This window comes from Lynx rufus, unplaced genomic scaffold, assembly GCF_022079265.1.
Source record: "Lynx rufus isolate CCGP_SWC_20201006 ecotype Redwood Valley unplaced genomic scaffold, mLynRuf1.p SCAF_12, whole genome shotgun sequence".
In the NCBI taxonomy this organism is placed as follows: Eukaryota; Metazoa; Chordata; class Mammalia; order Carnivora; family Felidae; genus Lynx; species Lynx rufus.
Genome location: NW_025814826.1, coordinates 52,911,793 through 52,934,745, shown reverse-complemented (window position 1 = coordinate 52,934,745; position 22,953 = coordinate 52,911,793). Strand labels below are relative to the sequence as shown.

The window sequence follows — 22,953 nt, the reverse complement described above, 5'->3', positions numbered from 1 at the left end:
GACTCATCTTCAGAGTAACTCCTGTATCTGGTTCTGTGCAGCTGTCCCTGATGATACGCGCTATGGACAGGACTCCCTGGGGCAGAGGACACTTGACCACACTCCGCATACTTCTGGCACAGGTGACAGGAGACGACAGCGGCACAGCCGCTTGGTGTCACGTTAACGCGCAGAGGAACACATCAGTCACACCACATGGAGTTATTTTTATTACGGCACGTGCGTGCCCGTTCTGTAACTTATTTCACTCGCTAGCCTGACAGGCGAGGCGTCTTCCTCTCTCTCTACATGGGCCGCTCCCGGGGCCTGGTCACAATATGCCACCACAGGGGGGGCAAATCGCCTTCCTTTCGGGCCGGGGGCAAAGCTTCAGTGTTGGGACCACCGAGTGGGGTTTCCTCCTGCAGCTGCTTGACCTAGAAGGGGGAAGGGAGGAACAATTAGAGTCAAACTGACTGGAAAATGTGAAGTATCTGCTTTGAATCTGTGTCACATTTACATGCTTTCTGGCTCTCACTACTGCAAAGGGTTTTTTATATATACCTGCCTTATTTTTATACCCACAGTTTAACTCAGAGAAACAATTCTCCTTAAAGGTTTTCCTGTTCTTAAAACAGCAGAGCCAAGAAACCCTCTGCCCCTGTCCCTTACTCATTAAGCAAAATTGCGACAATTACCCCTTGTTATGGTCCCCCACCTGTACTCCCTAAAAAGACATTTTTGTGTCTCAGCTAAGAGCTCTCCAAAAGCACCATTAGGAAACCTTAATTCTTCTATGTTAGAGATGTTCATTTTAAAGCCCCCCAAGTAGCAACCAGAACAAGATATAAAGTGAAATCACACGTGAAAACGTACTCCATTCTGCCTGATGTTGTCCAGTCACCCCCCGGTTCCAGAGACCTCCAAGACTATCCCTGTCCTGACAGAGGACATGTAAGAGACCCACTCGCCAGAGCCATGATTTTCTGGAACTTCCTTCAGAAAAAGTTCTGGATTGTGGGTGACCGGCGTCTCCAGCATACGTGCTGTTTAATCATGTCAGGCGGACGAGGTAAAGGGAGAACATTTCTATGGAGGGGTCACCGGTGACTGACTGCAGAATGAACCTACTGCTATCCATGAGTAAATACACCCCTGCCCCCTTTCCCAAAGAGGAGACATCCCTTAGCAAACACTGCCCTCCCTGGTCACAATGACTTTCTTTCCACTCCGCCTTGGCCAAGGACTTCCTGCCGTCAACATCCTGGACCTTATCACAAGCACCCATATGACTTTCGAATCATGAATCAGATATCCCACTATACAAACACAGTGCCCCTCTCCGGCTCGTGCTTAAATGTCCCTTTGAAGATGCTCTTCAAACTCAAGAGATGGCCGGTTCACAGACCTCCTGACCCAGCTTGCCCTTCTCTCTCCACCAGCCTTCTGTCTCCGTGCCTCCTCTACCCACTTAGATCCCACCAGGCCAATCACTTGAACAGCCTCTGGTCTTGGACACTCTCGACTGGACAAACGGTAACCACTCACTTCCAGTCTGCACCAGACAGCCTGTATTGCTAGAAAGAAAAAAATGCTGGCACAACTGGTGCCAACACACGAGCCATTCCCAGCTTCAACTGGGCCTTCACCACCACCTGGCGATCTTCCTATTCCCGGCGTGCTCCTCTCCCGCGGCTACCACATCCTTCCCACATTCTCCAAACAGGCTGCGCCCACTTCATGCCTTCTCCTCCTCGCAAAAAAGAGAAGCCGTCCCGTACAACTCTCCTTTTCCCATCACCAAGACTTCTGGCCCAAATGTACTTCCACGCATCTTTCGTCCAATTCTCGTGGAGGCAGAACCCGTTCTCCTTTCAAAGGCCTGCACGTATGCCTGGGATCCCATCCCTCTTCTCGAAAGCTTTCCTTCTTGACCTTTTCACCTCGCTTCAATCTCGTCCGTTTCTCTCCCACCCCATCTCCTCATCAGTACACATGCATCCATATTTATCTTAAAAGAAAATAATGCCTCGGTCTCCAGTTCCAGCGAAACTTCTCAAGAATCCCTCGCCCCCAACCCCACAGCTGTCTTCTCTTTCTTTTCCACTTGCTCCCACCAGTGCCATTAAACCCTCCAAAAAAGGCTCTCGCCAACGCCACTAAAGCCCTTCCCGTGGCCGCAATCTGTGGTCATTATTTCCAGGCGTCACCCTACTCCACTTTTTAGCAACTTTCGGCAAAGGTGACCAACGCTGACCGGCCATTCCTGAAACACTTTGTCCTGGACTTGCGGTCACCCTTCTCCCCTGCAGGGGGCTCTGCCATCTCCTTTCCTGACCTCCACAGGTGGGAGCGCCTGTGACTTTGCTTGTCTCTCTCCACTCTCTTAAGAATCACTTACGTTTCTGTGGCTTTTATTTTTTAATGTTTATCCATTTATTTTTTTTTTTAAATTTTTTTTTTCAACGTTTATTTATTTTTGGGACAGAGAGAGACAGAGCATGAACGGGGGAGGGGCAGAGAGAGAGGGAGACACAGAATCGGAAACAGGCTCCAGGCTCTGAGCCATCAGCCCAGAGCCCGACGCGGGGCTCGAACTCACGGACCGCGAGATCGTGACCTGGCTGAAGTCGGATGCTCAACCGACTGCGCCACCCAGGCGCCCCTATCCATTTATTTTTAAGGGAGAGCACAAGCTGGGGAGGGGCAGAGAGAGAGAGGAAGACACAGAATTCGAAGCAGGCTCCAGGCCCTGAGCTGTCAGCACAGAGCCCGATGTGGGGCTCGAACTCAGACCGTGAGATCATGACCTGAGCTGAAGTCGGCCACCCAAACGACTGAGCCATCCAGGTGCCACTCTGTAGCTTTTAAAACAACGGATATGTCACAAATTTCTATTTCAAACTCAAATCTTTCCTTTGAGTTCCCAACTCGTACACCCAAAGTCACCTACTGACATCTGCACTTGGGTCTCACAGTATTCTCAAATTTAACAAACTGGAAACCAAGCGCTTGCTTGTCCTTCTGACACCTGTTTTTCCCTCATCTTCTCCAGCTCAATAAATCATCACCAAACTCCAGGTGTTAAAGCTTGAAACCTGGAACTCATTCTCGATTCCTCCCTGTCCCTCACGCACCCCCTCGTGGCTGCATCCAGTCAGCCTTCATGTCCCTCCAAATGACATCCTGAATCGGCCCCTTCCCTATCCGCTGCATCCGCCCTGGTGTAACCCCCAACCGGCCTCTCCATCTCTCCTCCCACCCTCTCCAGCACACCCTTCCCACTATGGCAACGCTCAGCTTTTAAAAACGTAACTCAGACCTCCGCAGTGAAAAGTGTCTGAGGCACGGATGGAGAGGAAAGTTAGGGACAGGCGGGGATGGCAAGCAGGTCAGGCAAAGGACTGAGGAAGAGGAGGGGAGAAGCAAAATAGCAGAAAACCCAGAGACCAGCGACACATGGCCACCTGTTTGCGTGAAGCCTGTGCTACATTTAACACATCTAGGAACATCTAGATATACTAGGAAGTATATCTGGGAGGCAAGGGGCCACGGTGACTGTCATCATCGGAACCTGGGCCTCTGCGCACGGGGAACAAAACCCGAGCGTGCTCCCGTGCCGCCCGTGCGGGCCGAGCTCTGCGGCGAAAGGCGGGGAGGACTCACCTCCCGCTCCCAGCTCTCCCTCCGCAGCTTCTTCCACTGCTCTCTCTTGGCAAAGTAGTCTGGATACATCGCCTTCTCGGACGGATGCCAGTCGTCTAAGCACCACTCAGGAACCTGTCCGGAGACGAAATCACCGCGTTGGCCCAAGGGAGGCACTGACGTGCCAACCACAGGGCCTGCCCAGGAGGCAGAAGGCAAAACTGACGGGATATTCTGAAGCACCGCACATACCAGACCGTTTCTGGCACAAGGCAGCGAGCAGCAGAGGGTAGCTCAGAGTCAAGGAGCCCAGGGCCGAGAAACCTCAAGGCCAGTCCAAAGAGAGCCGGCACCACTGCTCCCTGACCTGCACTCTTCCTGCTACATGGAATTGTTACCTGTAATTGCTCAGAAATAGTGAGCACAACCCAAATCGGTTACCTTTAAGATGCAAAAGTGGGTGATATACACCAAGTAATTTAGCCCCTTCCTTTGTCAAAAAGATACTGCAAGACTCTGGAGCTGAATTTCGAAAGAAAAGCCTAAATGTCACCTGGGACAGAGGAAACAGACACCGCAGAAAAGTATTCACAATTGTCAGAAAGAAGTTGGCCTCCCTGGGGCAGGTGGTTTTGGGGCCAAGGGTTAAGGATGGGAGGAACAGAGTCTGCAGCTGCCCCCGTGATGCTCGCCCACCTTGTAGCACTCATATCTCTCGTAGGAGGTCCCTCCTGGAGACTCGGGGAAGACGTACGGCTGAGGGTGCTGATTGTGCCAGAATTCTTCCTCTGCCTCCCTCAGCAGTTGGGTGGCCTTCACCATATCCTTTTCATTCTTATGTTCTTCAAACCGAGCTCTCAGCAAACAAGCAAAGTAGCGGTATTTGTCCCTTAAATCAAAATGGTTTTGGAGATTAGAAATGTTATCTACTCAACTGAGCAGGATTACTGCCTGACAAGAGGCTGTACTCCCACTAAGCCCTTCTGGTTATGTAGCATGACTACCTGGACCTTCCCCAGGCCCTGCCAATGGAACAGCCACATCGTTAGGACTGCTTGCTCCGCAGTTCCCCTGCCCCGGACAGTGGGGGGAAAAAAACAAAAAACTGTATTAGGGGCATCCGGGTGGCTCAGCTGGTTAAGCTTCTGACTACAGCTCAGGTCATGATCTCCTGAACTCTAAGTCTGAACCTCGCATTGGGCTCTGTGCTGACAGCTCAGAGCCTGGAGCTGCTTCGGATTCTGTGTCTCCCTCTCTCTCTGCCCCTCCCCTGCTCACACTCTGTCTCTCTCAAAAATAAACATTAAAAAAAATTTAAAAACACTGTATTAAATACAACCTAACCACTTTCCCCACTTTCTCCTCCAAAAAAAAAAAAAAGAATGCAGATTCAAACAACAAAAAAAGATAATTTGCAAAAGAGAAAAACTATAGCCTCTGTAGGATCATTCAACACGCAGTAAATGACAACTTACTGAATTTCCGCCTACTTTGCGCGAGGTACTGTGCTAAATTCTGGAGATACAAAGATGAGTAGGAAGGGAGGTGTTACACAATTCTATTGCCTGAATCAGAGACATAGGAGTTTGAATCCTGACTCCGACATTAACTGCAGGATTGTAGGCAAATTAAGGTCAGGTTCTAGAAGAAATGGTAGGCAGAGATCATTTAAAGCCTTTCAATAATCCAAGCCACAGATGAGAAGAGCGTGAAGCAGGCAACTGTGATGGCAGGAGACAGGAGAGAGACATTTATGCTACAGAATTATGAGAGTGTCTGCTGAAATCAAATTGCTTGGGACTAAATCTTAGCTTACTCGCCATGTAACCTGGGGGTAATGTCTTTAGGCCATGGGTTCCTCCTCTACAAGTGTTAGGTACCTAGATCTTAAAGTTATCCTAAAGATCTGACAAACCAAATCATATAAACACACTTCAGACAGTGCCTGGTACCTCCTCTGCTCAATAATGTCAGCTACTAACATTATTACACTGTGGAGAGAATTTACAAAAATCAGTATCCAATTATACACAGCACACAAGTACATGTGTCACTGGCAGAGTTGGTAAGTAGAGAGTATTTGAGAACAATTCTAAACCTTAACGCTGAGTGGCTGAATAATGCCATTACTAACAATACCATTAGCTGAGACAGGGAATTTGGGGAAAGGATCAGAATGCGGCAGCAGAGAGTCTGGTTTTAAGGCATTAAGACAAGTTGAGTTTCAAAGAACAAAACAGTTGGAAAACAGCTATAGAGACAAGCGAGTGTAGGTGGTAACTCAAGTCCTAGATGATTAGATGAGGCTACCTGAAGTATATACACCAATTACCGAGGACCTGGGATGCAACCATGGAGAACAAAGAGCACTGAGGACAAAAGGAGAAAGAAAAGTCCTAAGAGAGGAGGGAAGTCTTAAAAAATGCTGAGTCAATGTTATCATAGGAGATGCTTTCATTCTTTCCTCCATGACTATGGACTTTAATATTCCCAGATGCAGGGGAGTCTAGGTGGCTCACTTGGTTATGCATCAACTCTTGATTTTGGCTCAGGTCATGATTTTGCGGCTGGTTACGTTCAAGCCCCGCATCAGGCTCTGTGCTAACAGTGGGGAGCCTTCTTGGGATTCTCTCTCTCTCAAAAATAAATGAATTAAAAAAAAAATCCCAGATGCCATTCAGTGTTACCTGAATCCTTCATCTTTGTAAGACTGGTAATTCTCTGTTATCTGTTTACATGTCCATCTTCCCCATTAACCCATGAGCTGCTACAGCGGAGAAAGAGGACTTACTAATTTTTATTTATTCAGTAGCCAGCAAAGAACCTGAAATGCAAATTTTGTCAGATGAATTAATGAGAAAAATCAGGGAAGAGACTAACAATTCCACAACATTGAGCCTGGCCATCTTTCTGTCTAGCAAAGAGAAGCAGGTCAATGGCTTTCCAATAATCACAAATGGGCGATCTGGGCTTCAAGGATACCCTCCCCAACTTTTCCAGACCTACTTGGTTTCCCATCATTTAGAGCTTTTTCCCAGAAGCTCTTCTCCTGGGACTAGGCTTTAGGATTCTGATGAGGCCTGGCATCTACACATCTTGGGTTGCCACCCCACCATGCACTGCATCCAGGTCATGAAAATCTGTATGTCTGAAGACTATGTCCTAAGACTACTCTCGGATGGAGAGAGAGAGAAGAAAGAAGAGAATTACATGGCTGGTAAAGAATTATGTGAATGTGAAAATACTGGAAAGGGCTGGATGAAGCTGAAGAGGAAAGCTGACTCGAGGGGTGAGAGACTGATGATGCTTTAGGGTTAGGCACCTGAGTTTTAATCCTGGCCCAGCCACCAGCTGGAGGGACTTGGTAAATTACTCTCCCTGCCTATTTCCTTACCTGCAAAATAAGGCTAAATAATCCCTGACTCCTAGAGTTGTTCTGAGAACTAAAAACCAACGCACATATCACTGTTGCTTATATTAAGAACAAGAAGGTCACGAAGAAAGCTCTTATTTAGTAAGCGCTGGACTTCCATCGGTATTCCTGAACAGAAAACTGAGGCCTAAGCCAGATAAACAACTCTTCAAGGTCTCGCAGCTAGGGGCGACAAGCTTGGATTCGAACTGGGGCCTACGGCCGGCTTCCCACTTTGTCCTCCTTGTCCTTGAGCCGCTCGGTCCCCCGAGGCCTGAGGATCCCCGGGATCCCCTCCCCGCACCCTAGGTCCCCCTCTCCCACCTGTGGACACAATACGACTCCAGGTGGCGCAGCGCCCGCTTATAAAGCCGCAACACCTTCTGCTGGTGGGTCAGGTAGGCACCCGGCGCACAGAACGCCATGACCGCCCGCTTCCTCCAGCGGCCGCGGGGACTCCCGGGAAGCGGGAGGCCGGGCCAAGGGGCGGGGCGGCCGGAAGGGCGGGACGACGGACGCCACTTCCGCTTCCGCCGGGCAGGAGCCGGGCCGCAGACATGAGTCGCTTCAAGTTTGTGGGTGAGTGCCTTGGGGATTCTTGGGCTTTTCTGATTATATGCGTCGCTCGCCGCGGCCAGGCACCAGGACTGGAGCGCTCCCGCTTTTTGAAGGTTGAAAGGGCACTCAGTGGAAGAGGGCGCAGGGAGGCTTCTGACTGCCGTTAATGTTCTGGTGCTCGGCCTGGGTGCTGGTTTCACGGTGCGCTCATTTGTGAAAATTAACAAACTGTGCAGTTACGATTTATGCTCTTTTCAACGTATGTGTTCTATTCAGTTATAAGAGGAAGCGAAACTACAAAAAGAGAGGCCGTTCACTGTATTCCACTCCCTCCCATGCGCACCTCCCGCCCCTTCCCCCTCCATGACGGAGAGGATGACAGCTTCAAGGGACCCGTTCACTAATTCATGCGTTCATATCCCAGTTACTCAGCGCCTCTGGTGGGACAGGCACCGGTCTAGGAACTCAAGGCACAAAGACCCTTATCTGCTGGGATCACCATCAGGTGGAGAAAACTAGAGGACACAAATAGTGGGGAGAAGAACAAGTTCTGTTACTTGACGAGTACAATAATCCGTTCACCATCGGTAGAACAAGAGAGAGAATGCGACAGGAACCAAAGGGGGAAGAGTATTTACTACCAGGCACCTAGGAAAACCTGAGACATTGTGAAAGCTAGGATTGGAAGGGTAACTTGGGACTCAAATGTCTGGCTGACTTTACTGTGTATAGAGTGGAGCTTCGCTGAAGGCTTTTAACCTTCATGGGTTAAGTAAATCATGGGGTGTCAGTTATGCACCAGGAACCTTGGGCTTTGCGTTATTACAGCAGTGAGTGAAGCTGGGCATGATTCTTGTCATCGTGGAATTTCCAGCTACTTGAAGGTGGGAAAATGGCAATGATCACATCTCTCTTTTAATAAGGCAATCCTGATAGCTACTGTAGGTTTGGTGGGGGAGGGAGAGAGCTAGGGAGACGTTTCCAAGCTTGAACTAGGGCAGTGGAAAAGGGAGAGAGAAATACAAGAGATGTCCATATGCAGCATTTCGCAGCAGCGTGTTGATGGCGGTAAGAGAGCGTGAACAGTCAGAGATGACTCAGGGCTGGGATAAGTACCTAAATATGAGTGGAAGCATGATTAGTCTGGCAATGGGTAGGAGATGTATCAAGATCCATGTGATTTAGGTTTAAGTTTGAGAGTCTTAATAGGACATCCAGCCGAAGACGTTCACTGGGCAATTGGAAATGTAGTGTGAGAGGTCAGGATTATAAATTTAGACCTGAGAGTTATTTATTTTTACTACATTTGTCAATTCTACTTTTCAAAAAAGTGTTTATTTGAGAGTGCACCGGTGCAGCAGAGGGGGAGGGGGAATCCCAAGCAGGCTCCGCACTGTCAGTGCAGATCCCGACACGGAGCTATAACCCACAAACCGGGAGATCATGACCTGAGCCGAAACCAAGAGTTGATTGCTTAACCGACTGAGCCACCCAGGTGCCCCAATCAGAGTTATTTTGAGCAGTATTTTTTACCAAGGACTTTGTGCTAATTTTGTGGAACTATGAAAGAACCTAGTGGCACAGTTAATTTTCAGACTGAAGAGATATGTACAGTCAAGACTTATATACCATCAAAGCAACTGCAGGGGAGAATGTGTTAAGTGCCACAAAAGAAATTTAAAAATGGTGTAGGAGAGCCTGGGGTGGGGCTGGGGGGAACAGCCCTCAATGGTCGCAGACATTTTCCAGTTGTGGTGTCTGTCCTCCTCCCCGCTCCAATCTGTGATATAATTGATGAGGGAGGTGGGCCAAGAGCCATGAAGCAGTACACAAGGAAAAGACTTATTTGTGATATAAAACTAAATCCTTGCCTCCAGTCATGTCTCCTTCAACCCGTTGTACATATAGTCTCCAGTGTGGTCTGTATAAAAATTAACTACATTTTTCTTCTGCTTCAAATCCTTCAGTTACTATCCTCTGGAGAGTTGACGTACCTTGACATAGAATACAAAACCTTTTTGTGTTCTGGTCCTGTCCACTTTTCCAGCCTTATCCCTCTTATTTTTGAAACATTTGGACATGCTGTTTCTTGCCTCTGACAAGGTTTTAGAGTGGCAGTTTGGAACCGTAAAGTCACTTCTGCCTCTAATATCCAACTGACTACCATCTTGCCTGGTTGATTTTTGCTTGCTTTTTCAGACTTTGTAACTACACCTTTTAAATTTTTTTTTTTCCAACGGTTTTTATTTATTTTTTTGGGACAGAGAGAGACAGAGCATGAACGGGGGAGGGGCAGAGAGAGAGGGAGACACAGAATCGGAAACAGGCTCCAGGCTCCGAGCCATCAGCCCAGAGCCCGACGCGGGGCTCGAACTCACGGACCGCGAGATCGTGACCTGGCTGAAGTCGGACGCTTAACCGACTGCGCCACCCAGGCGCCCCTGTAACTACACCTTTTAAAACATTATTTTATAATATTTATGTGTCTGCCTTTCCCACTAGACCACACTTTAAGGCAGATAATCAGTAATATTTCTTTGTTTCCCGGGGGCTTAGTACAGTGACCAATGGAAGTAGGGATGGGTAAAACAGTATATGTAGTTTTAGTACTATGGTGGTAAGAAAATCGATGAAGGAATTTTAACCAGATAAGCTAGGAAAGACTTCTTGAAGAAGGTGGTTGTAATTAGAATCCATTCTTTTTCCTGTAGGATCTTCATTTCTACTTTTCTGAGATAGCTGGTGTTAAAATTTTTAAGTACAGTAAAACCTTGGTTTGGGAGCTTAATTTATTCCAGAAACATGCTTGTAATGCACAGCACTTGTATATCAAAGCAAATTTCTCTATAAGAAATAATGGAAACTCAGAAGATTAGTTCCACTTAGAAGATTTGTAATATAGTACAAAATAAAAAAGAAAATACAAAATATAAAAAAAAATAAATTAACCTCCACTTACCTTTGGAAACCATTGTGGCTGGTGTGAGAGAGACGAGAGAGGAGGGTTATTGTGTAGGACGACTTTCACGATCACTAATGGATGCTGACTACAGTACGGCATTAATAAACTCTTGTCATCTACTGTGTTTAATGCAACTAGCGATAAGGCAGCAGAGGGAAGGGTCTATATCTGCGGGCAGCCTGACCTAGAATGAAGCAGAGCATTCCTAAGCTCACTCTTGGATGGAAAACCAAAGGACTGTCCATAGATGCTTTGAAGTGACAAAAAATACACTAGTGCCAATTGTGAGCACCTTCCGGTGTTCTGAAAAATCACTGATTTCTGCCAAACACCGTGGCCTGAGACTGAGCATCTGAGCATGAGAGGTCACCCACAATCCCGCAGCGAGAGAGAGAAGAATCATTGGTTCAGTTGTGATCATATGATGTTCAGTGTCATGTACTACCTGTATTGCAAGACATTGCTCGTTTATCAAGTTAAAATTTATTAGAAATGTCTGCTTCTCTTGCAGAACAAGTTACTCACAATCCAAGGTTTTGGTGTATATCCTTCCCCAGTTGAATACATTTATACATGGAAGTATTTTCCAGCAATTACAGGAGTGGTGTGTAACTCTTGACACATTTACATTTCTTTGGATGTTTTGTGTCTATGTTTGAAATAATGTAGTGCTCTCTTTAAATTAAGGTATTTTGTTCTCTAAATCTTCCAAAGTAAAATTGATACTCCAGGAAATCTCAAAATGTTACAAACTCTGGAACACCCCCAGTTTGAGAAGCACAGCTTTAGATGATTCCTGTTCTAGCCCTTCCTCCTGCCCCTCCATGAGCCAATGAGAGCAGCTGGCAGTAGTTAGTGACCTAACTACCTCTTGGGGCCATCCAGCTGGGGGCTTTTAGGCACCTAAGATTTATCTGTAGTTTTCTTTCAACAGGATTCTCATCCTGCCCTGTGTTCCTAGAAGCAGGCTGGTTGGGAGTTCTGGCCACCTTTTTTGTATAAATTCTGTTTCCCTAGGGATTGGATCCTAGTTCCTGTTCTTCATCTTTGATTGCCTTGAGCAACCTAGTCATTCATTCATTCTAAAATATTTACCGAGTCTCTGTGCCATCCAGTGTGCTGAATGCTAGGAATCAGTGGGGGTCAGAAACCGGGTCGCAGTGTAGTGGTGGAGACGGCCTCATAAGTGCACTAATGGCTTTACCACAGTTACAGAGAAGGGGACACTGAAGAAAGGAAACATGGTTCTCTGGGTGTTTGGTGAGGAACAAAACTTACTCTGGTGGGTTAGAAAAGATTTCCTTGAGGACGTGACCCTTGGGCTGAGCTCTGAAAGACTGAGTTAGTAGGCAAAATAGGCAGAGAGAAGGTTCGAAACAGCACAGCCGATGCAAATATCCTGTGGCAAGAGGATACGTGGTACTTTTTGAGGAACTGAAAAATGACCAGTGGTCTGGAGCAGAGAGAAATGGGGAAGAGGCTAAGTGGATAGGAGGATGGTAGAGAATGAGCTAAAGAGATCAGCAGAGCCAAGATCATACCATGTTAGGACTTCAGTTTTTGTCCTAAGAGTGAGGAGTCTGATTGAGAGTATCATGATCTGATTTATGAATGAAAGAAAATTTGGGTCCTGTGGAGAACAGAGTGGAAAGGGGTCAGAGTGGCATTCGGACTGGAATCGGTTGACTAGAGTGTTATGGTAGTTGGAAAAGAGTATACAGGTTTGGTTGGGAGATAAAATCTACCTACTTGGTATGTATACCTTGAGAGAAAAGGCGATGTCCTCGATTGCTTTAGTCCATTTGGGCTGTTCTAACAGAATATCGAAGATTGGATAGCTTATAAACAAATATTTCTCACAGTTCCGGAGTCTGGGAAATCCAAGATCAAAAGTGCTCACGGCCAAAACAGTATCTAATCCAGAGCCATGCATTTGGATGTCCTTCGGTTTTGTATCTAGCACAGAGGTTGGGCAACTTTTTCCTTACAGGGCCACATAGTATATATTTTTTATTTTGTGGACCATATGATCTCTATTGGAAATACTCTGATCTCGTCATTCAAAAGCAGCCATAGACACTACGTAAACAAATGGGTGTGGCTTTGTTGCAGTAAAACTTTTGGAGACTAAAACTTGAGTTTCTTATAATTTTTATGCATCACAAAATACTTTTATTCTTTTGACTTTTTCCCCCCAGCTATTTAAAAATGTAAAACCATTTTTAGCTCAGGGGCAAACAAAAATAGGTGCTGGTCTGTGGGCGAGAGCTTGCCAACCCCTTAACCTAGCACATTTCTTTTTTCATGGCCCTTTTTTCATGGCCCTTTCTCAGAAATTCAAGAGATTGCCACACAGAAGTCTGTCTTTTGGATTCCTCTGATTGCTATGTGGTGGTGGTTAGTTTGTCTCCTAATTTCCTGTATTTCCTGTAAAGTCGAAGTTCTGTCAGAGGGCTAAGCAAATCTGAAACTATTTTAAATGCCCTATTTGCTGTCCTTTTGTATCCCTCAATCATAGTTGACAGTGATAGACATGATTCACTGAGCCCAAACAGTGAGGCATTAGTTTGGAGATGTGGTTTTGTTTGGGCTGCAAGCAGTTTTCCACTCTTGTTTTGAAAAATAAAACTCATTAATACCAGAAGTAGTTTTTAGCAATAAAGCAGGCACTGCTTTTAAAGGCAGCTAGTTTATAAAAAAAAAAAAGGTAAATATTACTAATCCTTATAAGATGACATACCCGTAACTGTATAACTGCCTCAATTTCCCCCTAGTCAGAAGTAGCAGTTTCTGCCTTGTCTTTCTTCCTGTTGTGCTGTTACCCAGTCTCTCACTTTCTTAGTTTTTCAGGCTATTTCAAGCTGGAAATTGCTTCTCATGTAGTATTTGTTTACCTTTTTGAGTTTGTTGTCAGTAGACATACTTGTGACAGGAATTTTTTAATTGAAAAGAGACTGTCCCTTATTATGGATTAGGATATTTTGAACAAGTTGTTAAATGAGTAAGATTTTGACTGGCTTTATTTTCATAATTGTGTCATGAGTTGGGTACAAAAAGATTGACAAAAAAGATTGGCTGTTTAATAATGAATTGAGAGTGTTAGCCACCTGAGGTGGTATGGAAGTGTAGCTAATGTTGACTGAAATTCCATGTGTTGTTGGCACGTTACAGAAGGTATACTGTGCTCAGTAGTAATAGTTAAGTACTTTTTATAGGATTAAAAAAAAAATTAATGTTTATTTTTGAGAGACAGAGACATGGCATGAGTGGGGGAGGGGCAGAGAGAGAAGGAGACACAGAATCCAAAGCAGGCTCCAGGCTCTGAGCTGTCAGCACAGAGCCCGATGTGGGGCTCGAACTCACAAACCGCGAGATCATGACCTGAGCCGAAGTCGGACGCTCAGCCGACTGAGCCACCCAGGCGCCTCTTTTAAAAATTTTTTTTTTTTAACGTTTATTTATTTTTGAGACAGAGAGAGACAGAGCATGAACAGGGGAGGGTCAGAGAGAGGGAGACACAGAATCCGAGACAGGCTCCAGGCTCTGAGCTGTCAGCACAGAGCCCGACGCGGGGCTCAAACTCACAGACCCACGAGATCATGACCCAAGCTGAAGTTGGACGCTCAACCGACTGAGCCACCCAGACGCCCCAGGCGCCCCTTTTTATAAGGATTTTAATTTGCAAAATGCTTTCACATTTATTTTCCAGTTTGAGCCACATTTCATTCCTGGAAGGAGAAATTTTATGCCCTCTCGCCTAGTGAGGAAACTGAGGCTCAGAAGGCCTACTGATTTGCCCAAAGTCATTCAGTTTATTAGTCACAATACCAGGAATTCTTTCTTGTTTTAGAGAAAGAAGAACAAGCAGAGGAGGGGCAGAGGGGGAGAGAGAATCTCAAGCAGGCTCAAGTGGAGTAGAGCCAACGCAGGGCTCAATCTCATGACCCTACTAGTGTCATGACCTGAGCTGAAGTAGAGTCGGATGCTCAACCCGACTGAGCTACCCCAGGCGCCCCTAGGAATCTGACTCCAGAGCTCATTCTCTTTCCAGAACTGCAGTTCCTCCGTTTTATTGTATTTCTTGGAACTTGCTTACAGATTTACTTTTTGGTGATCTGTCGATTTAAACTTTTCTTTGATCCCTCCATGTTGACCTGTTACTTAATCACCCTGTAGGTGTCTGCCGGTGAGTGGGTGGATGGGAGTGGGACGGCCATTGGCCAACCCATAGAGGAGAGAACTTAGAGGAGACAGAAGTGACTCAGAGTCCAGAAAAAGAACATATTTGCCTCTGTAGATGTAGAGGAGGAAAAACTTCCTGTTGCCCTGTTAGGTTCTGTAGCTGGTCTAAGAATTAAACTGACATTAAGACATTAACAGGAGAAAAGCACATACATTTTATTTTTTGTGTATATGGGAGTCTTCAGAAGGAGAATGAAGCCCCAAAGCAGCTGTTAGGCCCTAAAGCATAAGTGGCAATGTGACAAAAAAAAAAAAAGGGCTTAAATCGTCTAAGTTGTGGGACAATGACTAGGAAACTAGGGGAAACTAATGGAAGATGATGAGGGTTATTTGGGTTTGTTCATACAGATTCATTTTGTCTTTGACTCCCAGTCTAGTGATGACAGTGCTCTTCTGTTCTTGGTATGGGAGGGTATCTTTAGTTCAGGGGGAGAGCAGAGAGCCTTGCTCGCATCTTCTGTTTCTCCAATGCACTCAGCTTAAAATAACTGATATGCCAAAGTGACATATTTTGGAGTGGTATGTTCTGATCTCCTTCACCAAACCTGAATAAGGTGACGCATTCTATTCAAAGGCTAGAAAGCCGCTCTGACAACTGGCTAGGGAAGACACTTCAGGCAAACTGTCAGAAAGAAAAGGGCCACAGGCTGTAAGTCACAAGAGGTGTCTTGCAGAAGAGGGAAGAAATTGGTGACTGAGTCAGTGCAGGATATTCTAAAGGCCAAGGCTCATCTGGGTCCAAAGCTGAATACAGATTTTTTTTTAATGTTTGTTTATTTTTTTTTCCAACATTTATTTTTGGGACAGAGAGAGACAGAGCATGAACGGGGAAGGGGCAGAGAGAGAGGGAGACACAGAATCGGAAACAGGCTCCAGGCTCTGAGCCATCAGCCCAGAGCCTGACGCGGGGCTCGAACTCCCGGACTGCGAGATCGTGACCTGGCTGAAATCGGACGCTTAACCGACTGCGCCACCCAGGTGCCCCAGAATGTTTGTTTATTTTTGAGAGAGAGCGAGAGAGCAAGAGAGCATGAGCAGGGGAGGGGCAGAGAGGGAGGGAAACAGAGGATCCGAAGCAGGCTCCATGCTAACAGCAGAGAGCCCGATGTGGGTCTCGAACTCACGAACTATGAGATCATGCCCTGAGTGAAGTAGGACACTCAACCGACTGAGCCATCCAGGAGCCCCCCAAATACAGAGTTTTGAAGTATACTGTGACTTAGGGCCCAAAGGACTGACCCACACCTGGAAGAAGTAGGCTCTCAGAGCTAGTGGTATCACCTGGAATTGGCTTCAGCCATATCTGCCTCAGGGTCAAGCCCTGAAGAACAGTTTAGCATCCAGTCCAGTGAGGGATGAGACGAGGACATGGAAAGGTTTTGTAAACTGAGCCTCCAAGCTAGACTTCAGGTTGCTTTTTGGTTTTTTTCCAGGTTGCTTTTAAAGTGAGCATCATGAAGTTTACTTGTTAAATTTGCTTTTTTTTCCTTTGTTTTTCACTTTGTGTGGTAGTAAAAGATTGCTTTGGAAAAATACTAATCTCTTAGCTGTGCAAAGGAGAAATGGGTAGAAACGATGCAGACTGAATCTGTGCTCCTAACCATCATCCATGGTGGGTGATTGTAGACGGACCCCTGTGAAGGATTATTCTAGGCAGAAAGACCTCCCCTCTCTCCTGGGTTCCCCTTCTCAGTCTGCACCGTTCCCTATCTAATTTCCTTTCCTTAATTGAAAAAAAACTAGTTGCTGAATTCTTGTGATCTGAGCCATCCCACTGAACACCTATATTGAATTTATAGTATTCAGTGTTTGTGTGTCCATGGTCCTTTTAAAGGGTACCAGGTCCGAATTCATCTCCTACCCTGTATTGACATATATACTGTTGCTGAAATATCTTTGATGCTTTCTGCCTTTTTTGTTGCTGTTTTCAAATACCTGGGATAGTCTCCACATCGTCTCTTGGATTATCCAAACTCCCATTCATTGTCTAAGGTCTGCCTTAATGTTGAAGCAGCACAGCTTACTGAGGGCCAGGTTGGCAGAAATCAGAGTGAGAATATCCTCAGAGGAAGCTGAAAGTAAGCAGAACTAACATAAGGGTCTGTTGGTAGGCAACTGCCCCTTATCATTGTGAACTTGTCCTAGTTCTGAAAGCTAAAGGGAGTGTATTTTAAATAAGGAAGGCATTATTATTGCCCATGGCCGTCACAGTCTGACTTCACATCTTGTTATTCCCCTGGCTCCCATATACTCTACAGCAGGATTTGTCAAGAATGGCACTTGACTTGCGGGGGGTCAGATCATTCTTTGGGGAAGTTATCGTGATCATCGTAGGATATTTAGCAGCATCGTGGCCACAAGCCTGGGTTGCCAATAGCACTCCCTCAGTTGGGACAACTAGAAATGAATACAGACATTGCTAAATGTTGTGCAACAAGGGAGGTTAGAAGAAGAGAGGGGCTGCAAAATTGCTCTCCACTGAGGACCACTGCTCTACAGGCACAAGGAATTTCTTTCTTCTAGATGCAGAATTTCTTTCTTCCACACATCCATGTTGCAGAATGCCCTTTTCATTCATCAGCTTGCAAGCTTTAGCTTTGTTCAAGATCTAGCCCTCCTGTGAAGGTTTTCTTGCCAAAACTGTTATTGCGCCTTCTTTGTGCTCCCAAGCACATAATAATTATTTACAAACTTAACATGTATAGAGCTCCTACTATGTGCCAACCATTATACTAGGTTCTAGGAATACAGCAGTAAAGAAAAATATTCTTGCCTTGTGTTGCTTAGTCTAGGCTACTGGATCACAAATTATATATTAGTTACCATATAGACTATGAATTCCTGGAGGGCAGGGACCAAGTGTTGGGTCTTACTCATTTCTATATCCCCTAACTCCTTACATAGTATTTGACACAGAGATAGATGCTCTTCGTAATATTTGGTGAATAAAAAAAAGTTTATTCCACTCTCTGCATCTCGACCTACATTACCTCAATTCAGTTTCTCTTCGTTGTGAAAATGAGCTCTCGCCTGTTTCCAAATGAGATAAACGGATTCAATCTGCCCCTTCAAATCCTGCCTTCTGCAAAGATGCCAAATGAGATGTCCAGAAGACAACTCTTACTGCTCTGCCTAAAACCCATCTGTGCTTCTTGTTGCATCCGGTATTTTAAAGACAGATGTCTGCAACATAGCTGAGTCTGGACTTTCTGGCTACTCCCTTCCCTATAATTCTCTCCCAATAGCCAGAACAGTCTATAGCTCTCTACAATCACTAGTTCACACCCCGAATGCATTGTTCCTTCTTCCTCTGTCTGCATTTCCCCTCTTCTATTGGGTAACTCTAACTTACCCTTTAAGATTCAGTTCAGGGGTCCCTTCTTTCTGGAAACTTCTAGGCCACCTACCAGACTAAGGTAGTTGTTCCTCTTCTGTGTCCCACAGTGCCAGTGTCTACTTATAATATTTCTTAATTGTCTGTAATGCGTCTGCCTTCGCAATTCTGCAGGGAGTTTCTTAAGGGCTGGAATTATATCTTACTCTTTGCATCCCAGGTGTCTAGCACAGTAACAGACAAGTGGTGGCACTTAGACTTTGAATGAAAAATTTAGTAACAGCTTTTATTTATCATAGAAGTTTAAAATAGAAGCTCTTAATTATTTACTTTTACCTTCCACAGATATTGGTATCAACTTGACAGATCCTATGTTCAGAGGAATTTATAGGGGAGTTCAGAAGCATCAAGGTAAATGTTTCTGTTGTTAAGATAAAATAAAGACAAGCTTTCTGCCTCAGGGAGATGATGGAAAGCATAATCCACTTTACAGCTGAAATATTAAAGGATTTATTATGCAACTTGGATAAAACTATAAACAAAGTGAAACATTTATAAGCATATTGGTAAGCCACGGCCATGAGCATTTATAAAGCACCTATTATAACAAAGTGTTACCAAGGTCTTCTCTGAGGAAGCTTATGATTTTGAATAAAGAACTTTAACCATATGCATAAAAGCCAAACAATCGCTGATTGCTTAATTGGTCTTTTAAGCATCTGAACAGTCGGGCACATAATTTAAAAAATCACCTGCAGTTGAACGTCAGTATCTAGTCCTTTGAAAACGTTTTCCGCTAAGTGACAAAGAGGTAATGGGATTAAGGAGTAGGCGTGCTGCTGTCCACCCTCCCTGTCTTACCTTTCCCCCCTTTCCATCCATGTCTTGCTAAATCCCAGATACTTGTGGGATAGGTGGGAATAGACAGGAGTCTCTCAAAGGTTGACGGAAAGCTTAGCCAAAAGCAAAATGGCTTATATTTATCATATCAAGTTCATTTAAAAAGCATATTTTGTCAGCTGAGGTAAGCAGGAAATGATGGCAACAACAAGTTTTTGAAAGAATCTCTCCAATAAACTGGTTTGTGAATATTGTCTCAGAAAATTACCGTACTTGTTATTATGTGAATGCAAACAGGAAAATTTGGTTTTGAGGCCTGGGTGAAGTGCAAGTGCACATTTCAGCAATTACGTCAAGATAATTTTACTATGCTTCTAGGTGGTAATGATCGAAAGCTTCTCTGAATACAGAGAATGTTAGATGTCACCTACAAGAAAGTTAAACATTAGCTTTCATAAGCCTTACCTCAAAACATACCTTTTCTACTTCATTTAGAAGTTTAGATAATGTTTTTATATTTATCAAATGTTAGGTACTACATCTTAGAGTATGTAATTATATTGATTTTCTTGCCTTTGTAGCACTTAATAGATTTCATGCTTTATGACTCTATGTGTATGTATGTTTGTATGTGCGTTTTTATGAAATAAGTTTTATTCTTATCAGTATCCCTCTGGTTTACAATATTTAGCAAAACTGGATGTCTTAGTGTAAGTTCACTAAGTTGATATTTTTTGTCTAAAAGAAATTTTATAGCTTCTAGAAGTAATGATAATTCTAATAAAATTTACTGATACTTAAATCTGAAATTAATACATGGATTTATGTCATTTTTTAATATTGCCATCCATTTACCTCAGGCTTCTTAAAGCTTAGCCTTCAATTGATCTCCCCAGAAAGCTTATTGTTACTTAACAAGAAATTTTGGGAAAAAGAAAAAAACTGTCAGTGAAAATAAAAATTATCCTTCCTCAATGGGAATGGGAATTATAATAATACGGTATTAACTGAAATTTACAAAGAGAAGTTTTATCATGTTTTGGGAAACATTACAGATACACTCTGAAAATCCCTAGTAAAAATAAGCAATCTTAATGACTTTTATTTTTATTTAAAAAAATACAATACCAACAAGTTTCGATTTTAAGGCAACTGATTTAAGTTGTAGTGAGCAAATTCACCTTTCATTTGAACTTCCTGATTTTTGTCACTTTTCTCCCTTTTGGTCAACAGAATAAAATACAATTAAATGGATAACTAGTCACCTAGTTTGATACAGGTTTCCTTTTTTTGTTTTTTTTAAGGTTATCACTGATTGTTATCATAAGTACTCATCAAATGGTATTGATTTGGTAAATGATTGTTTCTATGTGTTTTTCTTTCAAGAAGAGATAATTAAGTGAAAAAATTTTTTACTAGCTTTTCTTAATGTGGGGTTTTTGCTTTTATAGACGACTTACAAGATGTAATAGAAAGAGCTGTCCAGATTGGTGTTAAAAAGGTAACATTTCATTTTTGTTACTCTTAAGTTTTTTTTAAAAAATTAAATTTTGGTTAAGGTACTACAGAATAGAAGAGAAAGAGCTCAGGCCACACTTGGCATTTTGGGATATGTATTGTCAGCAAGTAATATTAGCAAGTTAATGAAGTAAAATATCAAAATTTTCTGTTCACAGCTATTTAAGTGATACAGACCTCATGCTTGGATAGTTCTTCCATGTGATCAGAAACATGGTAAATGGCAAAATCTCTTTGAAAAAAATTTTTAAGACCTATCTGAATTATCAGGTTTGTCAAAAATGCAACTCTTAATTTTATAATGTAATTTAGCATCTGTTAGAATTAAGTGATCATCAGAAACACATGTATCCTGGGGCACCTGGGTGCCTCAGTTGGTTAAGTATACAGCTCTTGATTTTGGCTCAGGTCTTGATCTCATGGTTTTGGAGTTAGAGCCCTACATCGGGCTCTGCACTGACAGCACAGAACCTGCTTGGGATTCTCTCTCTTCTCTCTCTCTCTCTCTCTCTCTCTCTCTCTCTCTCTCTCTCAAAATAAATTAACATATAAAAAATGTGTATCCTGTCACCACCTTTGGCTCTTATAGTATGGGTATACCATTTCAAAAACTGAGAGAACACTTTAATTTTTACAGTACTAATTTGATTATCAGGAAAATTCTACCTTTTAGAGAGTTCTAAGCAAATTAATATTAGCACTGTGTCAAATTCTTTGAATAGATAGATACTTCTTTTTAATTAGTATTTTTTTTAAAATATCAAGCTATTCCTCCCCCCCTCCAACACACACACACACACACACACACACACACACACGCACACAAGAAATCGGGTGAAGTTCCATAGTATGGCATCAGGACACTTGGTGATGGCCACAGGACACTGTGGCTGCTAAGTTGAATAACCTGAGTTTTAAAAGATGACCCTGCTGGGGCACCTGGGTGGCTCAGTCAGTTGAGTGTCCGACGTTGGCTCAGGTCATGATCTCGCGGTTTGTGAGTTCAAGCCCCGCGTCGGGCTCTGTGCTGACAGCTCAGAGCCTGGAGCCTGTTTCAGATTCTTTGTCCCCCCTCTCCCTCCTCCCCACCCCTGCTTGTGCTCTGTCTCTCTCTTTCAGAAATGAATAAACATAAAAAAAATTAAAGATGACACTGCTGACTCATGAGTTCTCATTCCCAACTCGGAACGCTATAGCTCTCATTCACAATAAGAAAGGATAAAGGTTACAGCATTCCTCTCTCATGATGCAGTCATTCTGTGCTTGGCAAATCACTGTATAAAATGCTTTTCTGCAAACTCTGAATACCAGGCTCCTGAATTTCTGCGTGTCGGCCATGAGTAGTTCAGTCTTAACATTTGTAAACACACACACACGTAAGAATGACAGGGATGGAATATACTTGGACATGCTTCCAAATTGAAATCTAACTTGGTGCCTTGCTGTTACATTGTGACTGAAAGCACAGTGATCGCGGCACCGCTGGCTTCCAGCGCCGGCGCCATTCGTCGTCCGACAGTGATAATAACGCCTACTTGAGACTTGTGAGGGTGAACTAAAGCAGGAATGCAGAGCACCTGGTATTGTACCTGCATGAAGTGAGCAGCCTGTATTTTGTGAAGTTTGTGGCAGAGGCCATCGGCCTAATGTCCTCATTGTGAACTGGGAGAGGAAATTATGTCCTCTCGTCTTGTCCTTGCTTGTTGTTTTTCTAATCTCTTTGGGAAAGTTACAGATAAAAGGTAGAATTAATTAGCAACTATTTTACACAATTGAAATACTAAATGTGGGCACCTGGTCTTGTATTAAAGAATTAGGGAATGTTGGTAAACAGTAAAATTTTCCTGAAAGTTGAGGATTTAATTATGCCTATGCATTCCCTGAGTAAGATACTCAGTGTCTGCTATATTAGAAGTCTAAGTTGCTTTATAAAAACGTCTGTCATTTGCATTTCCTCCTGTGTTTTACTGTTTTCTCTTTAGGCATACACCTAGAGTGAATTCTTCATTTTAGCTCAGGGAGGCACTTGAAGTGAGATGTTTAAAGAAATATACATCGGTGCACTTAAATCACTGCTCTAGAAAGATGTACACTTATCAGCACTGCCTCAGTGGCCACCGTCAACACACAGGCTCTTTGGTGACATTTTCCTTTTAATACAGTAGCAAAGACACTGTTCTGACTGCTGGTCGACCCTAAGGGCTGTCCCTTTAGAAGCGTGCTTTTCTGCTAAGAGCCATACATTTTCCTTACAAAGAAGTCATCAATATACATTAACCCAGAGATTGTCAGACTTTTGGTCTCAGAACCCATTCACATTCTTCACTATCAATGAAGACCCCAAAGAACTTTTGTTTTGGTTTTATCTGTTAATATATACTGTGTTAGACATTAAAACTGAGAAAAATTCAAAATATCTATTAACAATAAACCAATATATTACATAAGGAACATATTTTTAGG

At 43.9% G+C, this 22,953-nt stretch overlaps 2 protein-coding genes across 7 annotated transcripts in view; one reads left to right on the top strand and one right to left on the bottom strand.

Annotated features, from left to right (window-relative positions):
- Positions 1-186: 186 nt before the first annotated feature.
- Positions 187-7,503, bottom strand: NDUFB9 (NADH:ubiquinone oxidoreductase subunit B9). 3 transcript variants are annotated; one of them, XM_047074174.1, is made up of 5 exons: positions 7,361-7,448; positions 6,312-6,448; positions 4,321-4,513; positions 3,646-3,759; positions 187-416 (listed from the first exon to the last, which is right to left on the bottom strand). In XM_047074174.1, exons 3-5 carry the CDS (start codon positions 4,444-4,446, stop codon positions 285-287), a joined length of 372 nt encoding a protein of 123 aa, XP_046930130.1. In that variant the 5' UTR covers positions 4,447-4,513; positions 6,312-6,448; positions 7,361-7,448; the 3' UTR covers positions 187-284. The 3 variants fall into 3 exon arrangements, with proteins under 3 accessions (XP_046930130.1, XP_046930131.1, XP_046930129.1); XM_047074175.1 differs by having other exon boundaries at positions 6,416-6,448; positions 7,361-7,428; XM_047074173.1 differs by lacking the exon at positions 6,312-6,448 and having other exon boundaries at positions 7,361-7,503.
- A 77-nt stretch (positions 7,504-7,580) lies between these two features.
- Positions 7,581-22,953, top strand: part of TATDN1 (TatD DNase domain containing 1) — a 45,228-nt gene continuing 29,855 nt past the window's right edge. For 2 of the 4 annotated variants that reach the window (XR_006961122.1, XM_047074168.1), the window contains exons 1-3: positions 7,581-7,615; positions 18,478-18,543; positions 20,424-20,473. Coding sequence is in view for 2 of the 4 variants with exons in the window: in XM_047074168.1 (XP_046930124.1) it covers positions 7,594-7,615; positions 18,478-18,543; positions 20,424-20,473 (138 nt within the window). In the remaining 2 variants the exon portion in view is untranslated. Of the gene's footprint in view, positions 7,616-15,753; positions 15,777-18,477; positions 18,544-20,423; positions 20,474-22,953 lie in introns of those variants that run through there. The other 2 variants (XM_047074169.1, XM_047074172.1) reach the window with 2 other exon arrangements.